The 16,334-nt window shown below is 48.5% G+C and overlaps 6 protein-coding genes across 6 annotated transcripts; 5 read left to right on the forward strand and 1 right to left on the reverse strand.

Moving 5' to 3' along the window:
• Nucleotides 1–128: 128 nt before the first annotated feature.
• Nucleotides 129–3,801, forward strand: niiA (nitrite reductase niiA; the record flags this gene model as incomplete). The annotated part of the gene is made up of 9 exons (XM_056955513.1): nucleotides 129–238; nucleotides 294–441; nucleotides 498–1,037; nucleotides 1,096–1,178; nucleotides 1,229–1,750; nucleotides 1,807–2,009; nucleotides 2,065–2,537; nucleotides 2,590–2,747; nucleotides 2,799–3,801. 9 exons carry the CDS (start codon nucleotides 129–131, stop codon nucleotides 3,799–3,801), a joined length of 3,240 nt encoding a protein of 1,079 aa, XP_056809847.1.
• Nucleotides 3,802–3,892: 91 nt separating this feature from the next.
• N7506_006221 (uncharacterized protein) lies at nucleotides 3,893–6,075 on the reverse strand (the record flags this gene model as incomplete). Its single annotated transcript, XM_056955514.1, has 5 exons — nucleotides 3,893–4,249; nucleotides 4,317–4,683; nucleotides 4,742–5,342; nucleotides 5,393–6,035; nucleotides 6,070–6,075. 5 exons carry the CDS (start codon nucleotides 6,073–6,075, stop codon nucleotides 3,893–3,895), a joined length of 1,974 nt encoding a protein of 657 aa, XP_056809848.1.
• A 751-nt stretch (nucleotides 6,076–6,826) lies between these two features.
• Nucleotides 6,827–8,644, forward strand: N7506_006222 (aminotransferase-like domain-containing protein; the record flags this gene model as incomplete). The annotated part of the gene is made up of 4 exons (XM_056955515.1): nucleotides 6,827–6,973; nucleotides 7,034–7,067; nucleotides 7,136–8,295; nucleotides 8,387–8,644. The coding sequence occupies 4 exons, from the start codon at nucleotides 6,827–6,829 to the stop codon at nucleotides 8,642–8,644; spliced, it is 1,599 nt and encodes a 532-aa protein (XP_056809849.1).
• Nucleotides 8,645–9,804: 1,160 nt separating this feature from the next.
• On the forward strand, nucleotides 9,805–11,342 carry N7506_006223 (uncharacterized protein; the record flags this gene model as incomplete). Its single annotated transcript, XM_056955516.1, has 4 exons — nucleotides 9,805–9,807; nucleotides 9,875–10,230; nucleotides 10,287–11,107; nucleotides 11,164–11,342. The coding sequence occupies 4 exons, from the start codon at nucleotides 9,805–9,807 to the stop codon at nucleotides 11,340–11,342; spliced, it is 1,359 nt and encodes a 452-aa protein (XP_056809850.1).
• A 2,753-nt stretch (nucleotides 11,343–14,095) lies between these two features.
• N7506_006224 (putative urea hydro-lyase/cyanamide hydratase) lies at nucleotides 14,096–14,888 on the forward strand (the record flags this gene model as incomplete). The annotated part of the gene is made up of 2 exons (XM_056955517.1): nucleotides 14,096–14,621; nucleotides 14,680–14,888. 2 exons carry the CDS (start codon nucleotides 14,096–14,098, stop codon nucleotides 14,886–14,888), a joined length of 735 nt encoding a protein of 244 aa, XP_056809851.1.
• A 447-nt stretch (nucleotides 14,889–15,335) lies between these two features.
• Nucleotides 15,336–16,123, forward strand: N7506_006225 (uncharacterized protein; the record flags this gene model as incomplete). The annotated part of the gene is made up of 2 exons (XM_056955518.1): nucleotides 15,336–15,552; nucleotides 15,609–16,123. 2 exons carry the CDS (start codon nucleotides 15,336–15,338, stop codon nucleotides 16,121–16,123), a joined length of 732 nt encoding a protein of 243 aa, XP_056809852.1.
• Between the last annotated feature and the right edge of the window lie 211 nt (nucleotides 16,124–16,334).

Genomic DNA, 16,334 nt, shown 5'->3' on the forward strand with positions numbered 1-16,334 from the left:
TCAACTGTTTCATTTGTACTTCGGTGACACAGACGTAAAGTAGTGTATCTTGTGGGATGATCGATATCATAAAACTATTGCCTTTCGTAGTTTCTCTGTAAATCTTCATAGTCCTCTGGTCTTCAATCATGCCTATGCTAAACGGGCATCAGAATGGCGGGCCAATTGAGGGAATTCCCTCAAATGGCCGCCAAAAGATTGTAATTGTTGGCCTGGGAATGGTGGCCATCGCCTTGATGTAAGGATACATTGTTACCACAGATTCCAGCGAGGATTCCACTGACGGGAACCAGCGAGAAAATAATCAAGCAGGACACCGATCGAAATTATGATATAGTCGTCATTGGAGAAGAGTCCCACGTAGCATACAATCGGGTTGGACTATCAACGTTTTTTGAGCATCGCAAAATTGAGGATCTATACCTCAATCCAACAGAATGGGTGAGCATCGACATCTCTCTCGGATCGGCATAAGTTTCCACACTAACGTGAATTAGTATGATTCATTCGAGGAACGAGGCTTTGATCACCATCTCAACACTCGAGTCACTTCAATCGACCCAACAACAAAAACCGTCCAAACCTCAACCGGCGATACAATCACCTACGATATCCTCGTTCTCGCAACAGGCTCAGATGCAACCCTCCCTACCCAGACATCAGGCTATAACGCCAAAGGTGTCTTTGTATACCGCACAATCTCGGATTTGGAACGACTCATCGACTTTGCCGCACAGCATAAAGGGCAAACGGCTGTTGCAGTCGGAGGTGGACTGTTGGGTCTCGAGGCTGCAAAGGCAATGACAGATCTGGAAGACTTCGGCAATGTCAAGTTGATCGATCGCAACAAATGGGTGCTGGCTCGCCAATTAGATGCCGATGCCGGAACATTGGTGACTCGCAAGATCCGCGAGTTAGGGCTTGAGGTTCTTCATCAGAAGCGGGTGAAGACTGTGGATACAGACGATGACAACAATGTCGTTGGCATTACATTTGAGGATGGGGAGGTTATTGACTGCTGCTGTATTTGCTTTGCGGTATGTATGAGCCTGTCGAAGACTTGGTCGATGATAGGAAGGTATTGACATGCAACAGATTGGAGTTCAACCCCGAGACGAACTGGGTCGAGATATTGGCATCCAGTGCGGCGAACGCGGAGGTTTCGTGATCGATGAAAGGTAAGCATTTAAATCAACTGAAGCCAGCGCCACCCACCTGACACGCATAGTCTACAAACCTCGATTCCGGACATCTATGCCGTCGGCGAATGTGCAAGCTGGAAAAACCAAACATTCGGCATCATTGCACCCGGTATTGAAATGGCCGACGTGCTGGCCTTCAACCTCACCAACTCACAAAAGCCACGACGAAGCTTCACACGACCGGACCTCAGCACCAAGCTCAAGCTGCTGGGAGTTGACGTGGCCAGCTTTGGTGACTTCTTCGCCGATAGAGACGGTCCGAAGTTCCTTCCTGGTCGTCGCCCTTCCACTGCCCCAGGTGTGGGATACAACCTGAAAGAGGAGCCTCTCGTGAAGGCTTTGACGTACAAAGACCCCTTTGCCGGTGTGTACAAGAAGTACTTGTTCACCATGGATGGGAAATATCTGCTTGGTGGCATGATGATCGGAGACACGAATGATTATCTGAAGCTGAACCAGATGGTGAAGCTCCAGAAAGAGCTTGAAGTTCCCCCAAGCCAATTTATCCTTGGAGCACAGAGTGGCGGGGAAGAAAACGCAGATGATCTGTGAGTATTTTCGCTAAGGCACATCTTTCGGAAGCAGCGCTAACACTTCCCCAAAGTGATGATAGCACGCAAATCTGTTCTTGCCACAACGTTACCAAAGGCGACGTTGTTGAAAATGTGAAAAATGGCACATGCAAGTCTATTGCCGAAGTCAAGTCATGCACAAAGGCTGGCGCAGGATGTGGCGGTTGTATGCCTCTTGTGCAATCCATCTTCAACAAGACTATGCTGGATATGGGCCAAGAAGTGTCCAACAACTGTGAGTCAAATTATTCTCCCATCTCTCAATTGTTCACCAGTGCTGATTGATTTAGTATGCGCACACATCCCATACTCCCGCGCCGACCTTTACAATATTGTGGCCATCAAGCAGTTGAAGACTTTCCCCGAAGTCATGAAAGGCGCTGGAAAGAATCCTGATTCTCTCGGATGCGAACTGTGCAAACCGGCAATTGGATCAATCTTGTCCAGTCTCTTCAACCCACACGTCATGGACAAGGGTTACAATGACCTCCAAGACACGAATGACAAATTCCTCGCAAACATTCAAAGAAACGGCACATTCTCCGTGGTGCCGCGAATTCCAGGCGGAGAGATCACTGCCGACAAGCTCATTGCCATCGGTTCAGTGGCGAAGAAGTATGGCCTATATTGCAAAATTACTGGCGCACAGCGTATCGATATGTTCGGCGCGAAGAAGCAAGATCTCCTGAACATTTGGACTGAGCTTGTTGACGCTGGAATGGAAAGTGGACATGCATATGCAAAGGCACTTAGAGCAATCAAGGTATGTCAGAGACAATCAACCGCACAGGATTTTACTGACACAGAATTTCCAGAGTTGCGTGGGAACTACATGGTGTCGTTTCGGTGTTGGAGACAGTGTCGGCATGGCAATTCGCCTTGAAGAGCGATACAAAAGTATTCGCGCGCCACACAAGTTCAAGGGAGCAGTTTCTGGCTGTGTGCGTGAATGTGCCGAAGCACAAAACAAAGAGTGAGTCCAGGCCTAGTAACGAAAGAGTGCCTCAATACTAATACCCGTTAGCTTCGGACTCATCGCCACAGATAAAGGTTACAACATCTTTGTTGGCGGCAATGGTGGTGCCAAGCCTAGACACTCTGAGCTGCTCGTCACAGATGTACCGGCCGAGATGGTGATGCCCATCATTGACCGATATTTGATCTTCTATATCCGAACTGCCGACAAGCTCCAGCGAACAGCACGCTGGATCGAAAACCTCCCTGGCGGAATTCACTACCTCAAAGAAGTGATTGTCGATGACAAGCTTGGAATCTGCGCCGACATGGAACGGCAAATGCACGAGCTTGTCGATAGCTACTTCTGCGAGTGGACGGAAACAATCAAAGACCCAAAGCGTCGGAAGGTCTTCCAACAATTCGCAAACACGGAAGAAACTGTTGAGAATGTCGAAGTGGTACAGGAACGTTCACAACAACGTCCAACATACTGGCCAAAGGACTCGACCACCCAAGAGGACTTCAAAGGTCACCAGTGGTCGAGCGTCTCCTGGCAACCTGTCATCAAAGCCGACCATTTCTCAGATGAGCCGCCTCAGGTATCATCAGCGAACGTCAAGCGTGGAGATACCCAGCTTGCTGTGTTCAAGATCAAGGGCAAGTTCTACGCAACACAACAGATGTGTCCCCACAAGCGAGCATTTGTTCTCTCTGACGGTCTAGTCGGAGACGACGATGCTGGCAAATACTGGGTGTCGTGTCCGTACCACAAGCGCAACTTCGACCTCAATGGGGAACAAGCAGGACGGTGCTCGAATGACGAGAGCATGAACATTGCCACATTCCCCGTTGAGGAAAGAGATGACGGGTGGGTGTACCTCAAGCTCCCGCCTGTGGAGGAGTTGGACTCGGTTTTGGGCACGGAGAAATGGAAAGTGCGGAAGGGTGAAGCCGAGGACCCATTCCACAAGGTCGATAAGAAGTTCAAGGGCATGAAAGGGAAGAAAGTCCTTGACGGATTCTTGACCAAGGCACCGGCTGTACAGCCGGCCAAGACAATTGATTGGTAGTTTTGCATGGGTATGATAAGGAAGCATTGGGCATGTGTAACGAATTATAGATGAATGTGACTTTTTATTAATTTCTTTCTTTCTTTTCTGATCATTCCGGAGGATGTGCCAGATTCACTTCGTCTAATGGTGGCCACCAGTGTGACCACATGCCCTGCTCATGGGCGTATGCATTGACCTCACTTAGCAGATTGTTGAGCGGCATGTCCAAATCCAAGATCTCGGATTCATTCGTCGCTGCAGCTGCATTATTAGGAGGTGATGGTGGTACCACAGCTCTTTCAGCACCCTCAATCTCTTGAAGATGTTGATCGGACCGATCAGGGACACGGAACTCGTGTAAGGACTGATGCAGGACATTAAAGTCCGTCCTCGTCTTCCCTTGATATCGAGAATTGTCAGAGGCAGCTCGTTGGTACAAAATCGATGCATGGTTAATAGTCGTTATCTATTCGAACCAGTTAGTCAATAAAAACAGCTGCCAGCTGCGTAGGCACGCAAGGATTGACACATACCCAGCTTTCGCCAAGCTTCCAAACATGTCGGAATCTCTCTAGATAGGCGAGACAATAATTCAAATTTCTCTCTGCATTTGAACTTCGGCCCATGTTCATCTGCGGAAACCGGAAAGCATAAAGATTCATGTATGCCGCGGAGAAAGCACAGAATCCCACGAACGGGGTCAGCATCTCTCCGCCACACTCAGATGCGTCATGCAACAACTTGGCAATCTTTTCGGCTGACCCGAAAAGCACTAGGGCACTATTGTCCCACCAACCCGGCGGTGCCTCGGCCTCGAGGGTTGGCTGGTCGATTGGACCGCAGGGGACAGTGCCAGCTTTAGGTAGGAAAGGGAAGTATTCGCGGTGAAGCATTAGAGTTCTGTCGAGGACCTTGGTCAGTCAAAGTTTCTCGAAATTTAGGGCATGTGCCAACATACGAGGTATAGTATAGCAGATTGATGTAAGTGAAGGATTCCCCCCATCCTAGAGTGGTGTGAGTTATGACGCTGTTTTCCGGATAATGGAGTCGGTGGTGCTGTGTAGCCCTCCATTCTTCGAGGCGGAAATGAGTTTTCGACCAAGGCGATCCAGGCGCCCAAGGACAGTTCTGTGGAGCACACATCCCCGGTGCGCGTCGGCCGTCATTGAAAATGAAGGTCATGATGTGGGCCCAGATATCAAAGCCATAGACCAGCACTTTGTAAGATTGCGTGATGTCCAGAGGCGCAGTCTGCCCATCCTGCGCGGTCACTAGCTTATGGTCTAGACCTGTGCGCTCAGAGGAGAGATCAGGCCCAAACAGGAAGTCCACCGCACTCAACGGGGTGGAAACTTTGAGTTTTTCCATTTCCGACATCGGGAGCATAGGCGGATTGTAGGTCCCGGAACTGACCATCCGGTCCATGATAAAACAGGCCCAGAAAGTTCTATTTTCGATGGCAACTGACACAGCATCGCGCAGGTAAGGTGGAGTTGGATCGAGCGGGTACGGGGAGACCCTGAAGCTGTTGAGTGCTTGTATAATCCGTATTGCAATTCCTGGACAAGTTAGTTTTTTGGGTCACTTGATACGATCAGAGAGCTATTACCGCAATGAATCCATGCTCGGTGAAATTCTCGAATACCCCATTCATACAGCCCCATTATCAATGAGGCTTGGGCCACCTGAAGCCTGGGAGCTTTGAAAGACCATTCGGACAGCATTTCTCGAGCATATATAGCATAATGCTCCCTAGGTAACAGGTCTTTCTCCCAAGGAGCACCAAGAAGGGAGAATTGGGCCCTGGCTGAGGCTAATATTGCAGCAAGCAAGATCTTGCTTTCAGGTGGGCATGTCGAATGGAACTCTTCCAAAATAGCCGAATGATTCAGTATGGCAAATTCTGGATGTTTGCCAGAGAACCAATGCAGAGACTTGAGAATGACTTCCGTAGACAAATTGGCCAGGTGGCTATCAACAGAAGCTTTGTCGGGGGTTGACTCTTGTATATCAGATTGGACTGTGGCACCAGGTGTTCCCGGACAAGATCTTGCACGTTCATCGAGCGGAAGAAATGCTGGACGGGGCTCATAGGGCTGACTTCTACGGCTAGCCTGAGACTTGGACTTTTGTGGTGTTTTACTTGGCGGCCTGCTAAGAGAACATCCTTGGAGCTCCGACTTCAGACATCTTTGGCAAGGCGGAACTCCGGAGTGGACGCATTTCACTTTAGATCTCCTATTATGGTAAGCCTTGATACCTAAAGGCTGACTGAGGTGCTCTCACCGGCATGATTCGCATGAAATACTTGACCGCATTTCAGCTCTATGGGAGATCGGAACTGGTCGGGAATCAGGATCTGAAAGCCGATATCGCGCTTAGCCACACGTGGAATAGGGCACGTGATACTAAAACTGTCCGACCAATCATATTCGCGCATCTCTCAACCATCCGTCATGTAGTGTAGTCAACTGTCAGTATTGTACTTGTACAATTTCAAGGTTACTTATATTGAAATCTTTAAGTAGGCATTTGATCATGTAAATTTTCAGATGGCACACTCAGACTCAATTCTCAGGTTTTTTGGCTTGAACATTCTTCGCGACAAACTTGACCGCTTCACCCATGCACGCCCTACGAGACGAACCACGCCTTTCCCGACACCCGACCCACTTTGTTCATATTTGGCTACAGCACACCACTACAGTACCCCGTGAAGTCGATTCAAGTTGTGCTATTCACGCCAGACTATATCCTTCAGGCTATAATATGTCGTCAGAGAAGGACCGATGCCCAGGTACCTCATTTCAAATGACAGAAGAATAAAAAAAATACCCCTGATTGGCATCCGCCAGTTTTGCAATGTTGAGATGTTTTGGCTCGGATTAGAAAACTTCGGATTTGACTCATCTCTGAAAGCCCCACGAAATAATTTCTTTTAAACACCAGACTGGATAAAATATTTCATTCAATTCATCAAACCTTTCATTTTTTACTTCAATTGACTCTTCCTAGTACACAATCTTTTGTACCCTGTCCTGTAATGCCTTCGTTTGCGACCCACCCAAGTGACGCGGAGCTAGCTGAGAAGCGCAGACTTCTGAATGGCATCCAAGAGAGGAGGGACCAAGCTGGCAAGCTTGTAGCTGGTGTAGCTGCAGCATGTGACGTCGATAGATTTAAGGCTCCGGTATGTCTATCGACCTTGAGTTAGCATCAGCATACAACTGGGCACTGACACACAACAAAGGCATCTGATAAGCCAAACGCAAAACGCTGGGACTGTAAGGACTTCTTCCTGCTTTCTGGAAAACCACCAGCGAAAGTTCAAATGCTAATCTCTAAACCATAGCTCACATCAGCCCAGAGAGCCAATTACGGGGACCTTGCATTCTCAAGCAAGCTGCATCTTACATGAGCGATCCCGATATTGTGTCGCTCGGCGGTGGTTTGCCCTCGAGCGAGTGCTTCCCATTCTATGAATGGAGTTTCAAGGTGCCAACGGCACAGCACTTTTTCAAAGATCACGATGAATCAGAGACCCCCACAGTGGAGACAGTGACTATTGGAAAGCACGATGTCAAGGCTGGTCTATCCGAGTACGACCTTTCCATTGCCATGAACTATGGACAGGCTAGTGGATCACCTCAAATCATGCGTTTCATCACAGAGCACACAGAGCTTCTCTATAACCCACCTTATGCGGACTGGAAAATTGCTCCGACGGTGGGAAGCACCGGTGCTCTTGAGCAGACCATTCGTCTGCTGTTTGATCGCTCCCGGGGAGACTCAGTCCTCGCCGAAGAATATAGCTTTTCCACCGCATTGGAAACATTCCTTCCACAGGGTATTAAGCCATTTGGTGTCAAAATGGACGACGAAGGTCTGTTGCCAGAAGCCATGGATGAGATGTTGAGCTCTTGGGATGAGACCGCACGTGGACACCGAAAGCCGCATGTTCTCTATACCATCCCCTCCGGACAGAACCCAACTGGTGCAACCCAAAGTCTCCAGCGACGTCGTGCCATCTATAGTGTGTGCCAAAAGCACGACATCTTCATCATTGAGGACGAGCCATACTACTTCATCCAGATGCCTCCCTACCTTCCAAACGAAGCCCATGGCGTGCAGGCCTCCGAAGATGTCGAGTCATTCCTAGCTGGCCTCGTTCCATCATACCTCAGCATCGATATTGATGGGCGAGTCTTGCGCATGGATTCGTTTTCAAAGGTGTTGGTACCGGGCTCCAGATTGGGCTGGGTGACTGCGAGTGCGCAAATTATCGAGCGATTCCTTCGCCATGCCGAAGTTGCCAACCAAGGGCCGAATGGAATGTCACAGATCATGCTTTGGAAATTGCTTGATCAGACTTGGGGCCACGAGGGTTACCTCAAGTGGCTGATTGCTCTGAAGAACGCGTACACCCAGAAGAGAAACACGCTCCTCGACGCTTGCGAGAAATTCCTTCCCAAGTCTGTTGTCAGCTGGACTCCGCCTACATCAGGCATGTTTGTAAGTTTAGTCTCTTGCTGAGGCTGCTGGATATTTTTCTCGGATACCGCACCTCTTGTGGCGATGATTTTTTGCTAACCATGAATGACAGCTTTGGTTGAAGTGCGACCCGTTGCAGCACCCTGAGTACCCAGCCCGTCCAATTGAAGATATCGAGGGCGAAATCTTCGACCAAGCCATCAAGACCGGTGTCCTTTGCGCTCGTGGCACTTGGTTCCGTGCTGAGCCGGATACTCCCGCCGATGGAATGTTCTTCCGCGCAACCTACGCGAGTGCTACTGCGGAAGCCATGGGGACTGCGATCCAACGATTTGGCGAGGCGATCCGTCGGTCATACCAGATTGAGTGAAAACTGTTTGATTTAGGTTGACTAGAGATAGACATCCTCTGCCTGTTCAAATTAGAGCACAATTGACACAATAATCACCCACACTATGTTGGACTGTTAAGCATGTTCCAAAAAAACGATAGGTTCCCGCTGTCAAGGAGCAGAGAGCCCCGCGCACGTAGCGAACCAGGCATTAAGGCGAAGATCAGGGTGGATTAGACTCAGGGACATTCGTGTTTAAGTATCTCCGCGGAGGTTAGATCGACGTCTATTCGCAGCTTGAAGACCCGCTGGGCTGAGATCGTCTTTCACTATCTTTCACTCCCGCATCCAATGAGAGGGCTCGTGTTTATCAACTACCGGGTCCCTTCAGGCAAAGGTCCACCCCCAGGAATCTTTTAATTTAATTCAATGCTGTAAGCTAGCCTGATCCAAGGTCCGCGGAGTTACAGCTTCGAGATTGATCTTGCCCTTTAACCTGGATCTTGACTCTGGGCATCCATTATGCCGGGAATGTCATAGGCTCAGACCCGGACTTATCTTGATGCATACCTTATCGCCGTCTCAATTATACTTCTAGCCACTTCGGGAGTCTCAGGAATGATATCTGGGGCAAATTGATACTTCGATCATCCAAGGATCGTCGGGTTTTTTTGGCAACCTTGATTAACAATCTCTCGTCGAATCAGCAACCCGGGATATACTCGGGACAATGACCACACTGTTTAGCCATACGATATTTTTGATCTGACAGGCAGCAGATAGCTGGAACCGATTGCTTCTGCGTGTGTCATAATGAGAACTCTGGGCGCAACAGTCAACGTACAACCTTGAAATGTCAAGATCTATATAGCTGGGGGAAGTATTCTCTTGGATTAGTGCATAATTCTTTTCAAACACCACGAACATCAGTTTCAAGTTTAATTCTGAAGATACATCAAGACTACAGCGGGCTATCTGAACCGATTGTACTCGACTATTGGCTCTCTATACTACCTCTTTGCCGTCAAGCTACCCAGGCCCATGAAAATGGCCATGTCTATCATCAAAACACTCTTCGCCGCTCCAGAAATAAATCCCAGTAACCGCAAAGCCAGATCAATTCCGATATTGAACCCCTTTGATCAATATGGGAGAGTCTTCTTCTTTTCATGGCTCGGCTTCATGGTAGCGTTTCTATCATGGTATGCTTTTCCACCGCTGGTAAGTCATTCGTCTCAAAAAAAAATCGAACCATCTAACCCGGTCCAGTTGACCGTAACTATCAAACAAGATCTGCACATGACACAACAAGATGTCGCCAATTCTAACATCGTCGCGTTGTTGGCCACTTTAGTTGTCCGGTTCATCGCCGGGCCACTGTGCGATCGCTACGGCCCAAGACTAGTCTTCGTGGGACTGCTCCTGTGTGGAGCAATTCCAACATCCATGGCTGGTCTTGTCACAACACCCAAGGGGTTGATTGCACTTCGATTCTTTGTGGGAATTCTGGGAGGAACATTCGTTCCATGTCAGGTTTGGTGCACAGGCTTCTTCGACAAGAAGATTGTCGGCACTGCCAACTCCCTCGCTGGAGGATGGGGCAACGCAGGTGGAGGAATCACATAGTATGTCTTTCCTCTGGCTCCCATTTTTGAAAAGCAAATACTTACCATATGATCAGTTTCTTGATGCCTGCCATTTACGACTCCCTCGTTCATTCCCGCGGCCTGAGCTCCCACAAGGCATGGCGCGTCGCCTATGTCATCCCCTTCATCATCATCACATTCATCGCCATGTGCATGCTGTTCCTCTGCGAAGATACACCCACAGGAAAATGGTCTGAGAGACACCTCTGGGCCAAGGAGACCAACGGCACTGAGCCCACCGATGGCAACATAGTCGATCTCAACACCGGCACTTTCTCCAGTGGGATGACAACCCCCTACAACGCCGCAACAACTGATATTGAAAAGAAGGGCGCACAAACTCCCCAGGTTCAAGATAAGGAAGCTTCGGTGATGGGCCAGATGGACTCGATCTTCAAACAAGAGACAGTCGTCGCCCCAACCCGCAAGGAAGCTCTCAATGTCGCACTCAGTCTATCAACAATGGCCGTTGCAATCCCCTATGCCTGTTCCTTTGGATCAGAGTTGGCCATCAACTCTATCTTGGGCTCTTATTACGAACAAGTTTTCCCGCACATGGGTCAGACAGAGACTGGCCAATGGGCCGCCATGTTCGGTCTTCTGAATGTTGTCTTCAGACCCGCTGGCGGGCTGTTTGGTGATCTCGTCTACCGTTTGACGGACAGCGTCTGGTCAAAGAAACTTCTTCTCACCTTCCTGGGAGTCTCTATGGGCGCTTTCCAGCTTGCTATTGGGCTGTCTGGTCCGTCTACTCAGGCATCCATGTTTGGTTTGATTGCCGGATTGGCTTTCTTCCTCGAAGCCTGTAACGGTGCCAACTTTGCTGTTGTGCCTCACGTGCATCCATTTGCCAACGGTATGTCCTCCTCACTTCTTATTCTTCCGACCCAGCAATTACTAACGCTCAAGCAGGCATTGTATCTGGAATCGTGGGTGGCTTCGGCAACCTCGGAGGTATCGTCTTTGCTATTATCTTCCGATACAACGGCTCGGACTATGGGAAGTCCATGTGGATAATTGGTGTGATTTCTTTGGCCGCTAATTTGGCAGTCTGTTGGATTCCGCCTGTTCCTAGCCAACGACGGTCTTGATTTGGCTATCTCACATTTGTTTGGGTCGTGCGTTTCATGCGTTTTATTCCCGTTCCTAGTTTGAACCTCACATTTTATTTATTTAAACATGAAAATATACCTCTTTATTACATTCTATACTGTATCCTTTCATCAAAATGTTGATTATTTCTTCCGATTTTGACAGATTCCGCCTGGTCTCTTTTTGGGCACCCAATGGAGACACAGGCCAACAGCGGGCCCAAAACAGTGCTGAGTCACGGGCCTCATCCGGGCGCCGCACCCGAGCTCGCGATACTTCCTCCCTCTCACGACTCCTGCTTACTCTCTTATGTTTTTATGCTACGGAATTCGCATCCAAGAAACATGGATCGCGCAGTCCAAGAAGCATGCTGGACATGTCGGAGCCGGCATGTTGAATGTGATCGGTCCAAAGCTCCATGCGACAAGTGTCTGAAGGCTGGTCTGGAATGTGTCAAAAAGCTGCCGTTTCGATGGGTTCAAGGTGTAGCCATTCGTGGCAACATGAAAGGTCATGTCTATGAGAATAAGGCGGGTGGTACTTTGAAAAGGCCGAAACAATTTCGAATCAAGCCTGCTGTGATAAAAGCTGCGGGTCAGCGACGCAAAGGTAACATGATCACGAACGCCAACTCAACATCGCTCCAATACTTCCCTCTCTTTCTCTTTCTCTTTCAGGCAACTGACTACTTCAATTTGACTCTCACTAACACATAACAGATCGTTTCCCGAATGATCAACTTGACTTGCCCCTCCCATTACAAGATCCATCACTTTCAAAGCTTGATGGACCCTCCAGATATTACCTGGACTACTGCAAGTTCTCATGAATTTTGGGAAGGCTTCATAGCTCGAATCGCTGACACAAATCATAGATAACAAACGTATATGCACTCAATTTGTCGTCTATGATAACAGCAACAATCAGCTCAGAAAGTTAATACCCTTCGCTCTCAAAGACCCCATCCTGGGGAAAGCGATATTTGCTCTCGCAGCGCGCCACCTTGCTAATCAAGGGCGATCTTTCAAGAAAGCCGAAGTCCCCACTTTGCCTGAGGTCATCAAATATGATCGTGATGCATTGTCTTTCAAACAGCAGGTGATAGCTGGACTCTCAGTCGTTCTTGGTGATTCAAACGATTCCAACAAATGCCACCAAGATATGACCATAGCCAGTGTCTTTTTACTGATTCTATTGGATCTTCTTGAGTCGGGTGGAGAAGAATGGCAGTTTCATTCACATGGTGCCAAAAGCCTTATCACTTCGAGCTTGCATCAGTCGCCACCCAAGCATGTTCCCAACAAACAGGAACCAACACATATAATCCACGGGCTTCGGAATTTTGTGATACAGCAAATAGCCCTGTGAGTGATGAATGTCTCTTTTGTATCCTTCAAAACTGATTGAGCCCCCAACTTGACCAGGGTTGACACATTGGGGTCAATATTTCTACACCCAAAGTCGCCTTCCCAAGAACTCTCTATTAACCAAAAGGAAATGACACAAGACTCTATCGACTATTCATTCCTTGCATGTCCAGACCTAATACTAGGCAAGATCCGCTCTATATCCCGTATAAGAGACGTCATTGCAAGAACCGACATACCAAACGGCACGAGCCTACAAAGTCAAATCCAAGCCATCTCGGCAGTTTTGAAAATCATTGAGCAGTTCGATTGCGTTCTCTGGGCTTCTGAAACTCGAAAGTCAACCCAATCCCACCAAGAGACACACTTCCTCGCGATTGTGGCTCACGTGTATAAGATTGCTGCTCTGCTCTACGCCAAAAGGGTTCTCTCTGCACTCCAGAAACAAAGCAACCCCCAGGATGAACTCTTATTTGAGCTATTAGGACTCTTGAACGGACTTAAAGACAGACCGGAGCTATTGAAGTGTCTCCTCTGGCCTATCTTTGTTGCGGGATTGGAATGCCAGTCACTGGAACAGAAAGACTTTTTCCTTGCTCGACTAGAGGATTTCTGGATGACAACAAATTGCTTGAACGTGATTAAGGCGGCAGATATCTTGCAAGAGTATTGGAAACGAGACGGTCAGGAAAACTCGTGCTGGGCTTTTGATGTGGCTCGCTTCGGCCAGGCCTGGCTCCTGATATGACATGTGAAATGATAGCGAATTAATAGTCTGCGCATTTATGTATTCTATATCACCAAAATTTTGTCAGGCTCAAAGTAGGCATTTTTGCATCTTTACCTCAAGCATGATTGGCAAGTCATAGAAAGTAGAACGTTAGACCCGTCTCTTCGCAGACTAACCCCGGAGGCCTCCAAGGGCCGACGACTATGGATTCCAAGGTGATCCCGGAGGCCTTCAGATTACCAATGGAAGGAACTAGAGTGCTAAATCTTGGTCATCATTTCGATGAACGTGGCCGTCTGACAAATACAATGCGTTTCTTATGCACCCATCAGATCCTTCAAAGTTACCCAAAGGGGAAGTTGGATATAGTGGGGCTGTGGGTCCATGCACGGTCCCGGGTGGTTCCCGAGCAACTCTAAGGCGCTTAGGGTGTTTTCCTCCATGTGGAATTGCCAGGTGCAATTCGTAGCCTTCTATGACTCTGACTCGAGAGGTAGCTATTTTTGACATTTTCCAAAGCCGTATCGAGGTGACGTAATGAAAGGCGGGCGATACATGAGGCTACTAAGCTTTATATCTTGCGGCCTACTTCCCTTGACATTCTTTTCTACAACAACTCTCTCAACCCCACGACTTTGATTTCCAAATACTCAAAATGGATCCCTCTTTCGAGACTCTCTATGGCTTGACACCTGTGATGTCATCGGCACAGCAGTTGATCGCATCCGTGAAACCCGCTTCTACCGCCCCATTCATTCCGGTGTCGGCAACCCCGATCCCAGATACCGGTCTTTCCCGGCGCATCGATGCATTTGCGAAGTCCGAACTTCCTCCTCCAACCTACAACCACTGTCTTCGGGTATATCATTATGGCTTGGCGTTGAAGAAATACCTATTCCCCGCCTGGGCCTTCACCGATGAAACCTATTTCTTGGCCTGTGTTCTCCACGACGTTGGAACTGCAGAAGCGAACCTCAAGTGCACCAGGCTGAGCTTTGAGTTCTGGGGTGGTATCAAAGCCTTGGAAATTCTACAGAAGATACCACACGATGATCACAAGGCTTATGCCACCAAGGATCAGGCGGAGAGTGTTGCGGAGGCCATCTTTCGACACCAGGATCTCTGCGAGGAGGGAAAGATTACAGCTCTTGGACAGCTACTGCAGCTAGCTACTATCTTTGGTATGTTACGACAAGCACTGGGGTTTTCCCTTGACAAAATGTGACTGACGAGCCCTAGATAACACCGGTGCTTACTCGGATTGCATCCACCCTACGACAATTGAAGATGTGACAAAGCATTTTCCGCGCATGAAGTGGAGCGGCTGTTTTGCTGCTACAATTCACAGGGAGAATGAGTTGAAGCCATGGTCTCACACCACTACTTTGGGGGAAGATGCTTTTCCGGAGAAGGTGCTTGGAAACAAGTTGATGGAACCATTCGAGTAAACTCTCTGAGCCCATATGAGCCGCTAACTAGCCAGAGCTAGCTGTTGTAGCCTTTCAATAAATTCCGACTATATTTCCTAAACCTTTGATCTGTAAATGTAGAGCTAAACGTAGGCTTGGTTTTGAATGCCCCACTTCATGCTTCATCCCCACCCACTACAACTTCCTCTTTCGGCAATGCATCAAACTCTTCGCCCTCACATGAATTCTCCCAAGCAAACTTCTGCAACAGGAAATATACGAATCTCTTCACAAAATTTGCCACGTGGAACATGACTCAATGCTCTTGGCTCCAGAATGACGAAAGGATATTCAAATCCGGAGGCTATAAAGTAGACCATCCTCTCCATTTGCTTTTCTTTATATCACTTCTTCGCAGGCAATTTGACCTTGATTTCAAACAACAGCTATAACAACTTCATTTATCTGAATTTCCTTTGAAACACTATGTGCCAAGAAGTTTCCGAAAACGGGTGGACGAGCACACCCGCTGATGCCGGTGCCATCTTCGGTGACCAGCCTTTCATCAATGAGCCTGGCCCATTGTCAATCAAAGAACTCGAGTTCCCGCATCACGATGCCGTTGTCGCGAAGACCTTGGACTACGTCAAGACAGTACTCCATCCCGAGACCTTGAACCACTCAATGAGAGTCTACCACTATGGTAAATCGCCACACGCAAGCTAAACCCAGTGTGAATGATAATTGACTCAAGAACAGGCCTTGCAATCACCAAGCAACAGTTCCCGCAGCACGCCACTGCCCTCAACCCCGTGACATGGGCACTAACCTGCCTCCTACACGACCTCGGCACTGCCGAAGAAAATCTCACCGCCACGCGGATGTCCTTCGACATCTACGGGGGCATCAAAGCTCTCCACGTTCTGCAGCAATTCGGCGCAACCACTGATCAAGCCGAAGCCGCAGCTGAAGCTATCATTCGCCATGAGGATATGGGAGTTGATGGTACGATCACTTACATTGGCCAGTTGATCCAACTGGCCACTACTTATGACAACACTGGATTCCACCCTCATGTCAAAAACTTTGGAAAGTTGATCCACGATGTGACGCGCGCTGAGATTAATGAGACGTACCCGCGCTTGAAGTGGTGCTCTTTCTTCTCGGCTACTATCCAGAAAGAGGAGGCTATCAAGCCGTGGTGTCATTCGACTCATCTGGTGAACTTTGATAAGGAAATTATCGAGAACACCCTCATGAAGCAGTGGGAATGAGCTCGGGGAAATATTGGCAGTTGCTCCGGAGATCTGGGTATAACTAAAGACCCTTACAGTCGTTACCAGGGACATTTGTTCGTTGTGATATAAATCCATTTGAGTTGTTCTGCAATTGATCGAGCTTTGCCGGCTCCGGACGTTTCATTTCCAGATGCCCTCGCAGGCGAGGTGTTGTACAAATAGCGTAGAATCAAATAAAAAGATGAGA

The sequence above is a fragment of the Penicillium brevicompactum genome (assembly GCF_028827555.1).
Source record: "Penicillium brevicompactum strain IBT 35665 chromosome Unknown utg000005l_segment0_segment0, whole genome shotgun sequence".
NCBI lineage: Eukaryota > Fungi > Ascomycota > Eurotiomycetes > Eurotiales > Aspergillaceae > Penicillium > Penicillium brevicompactum.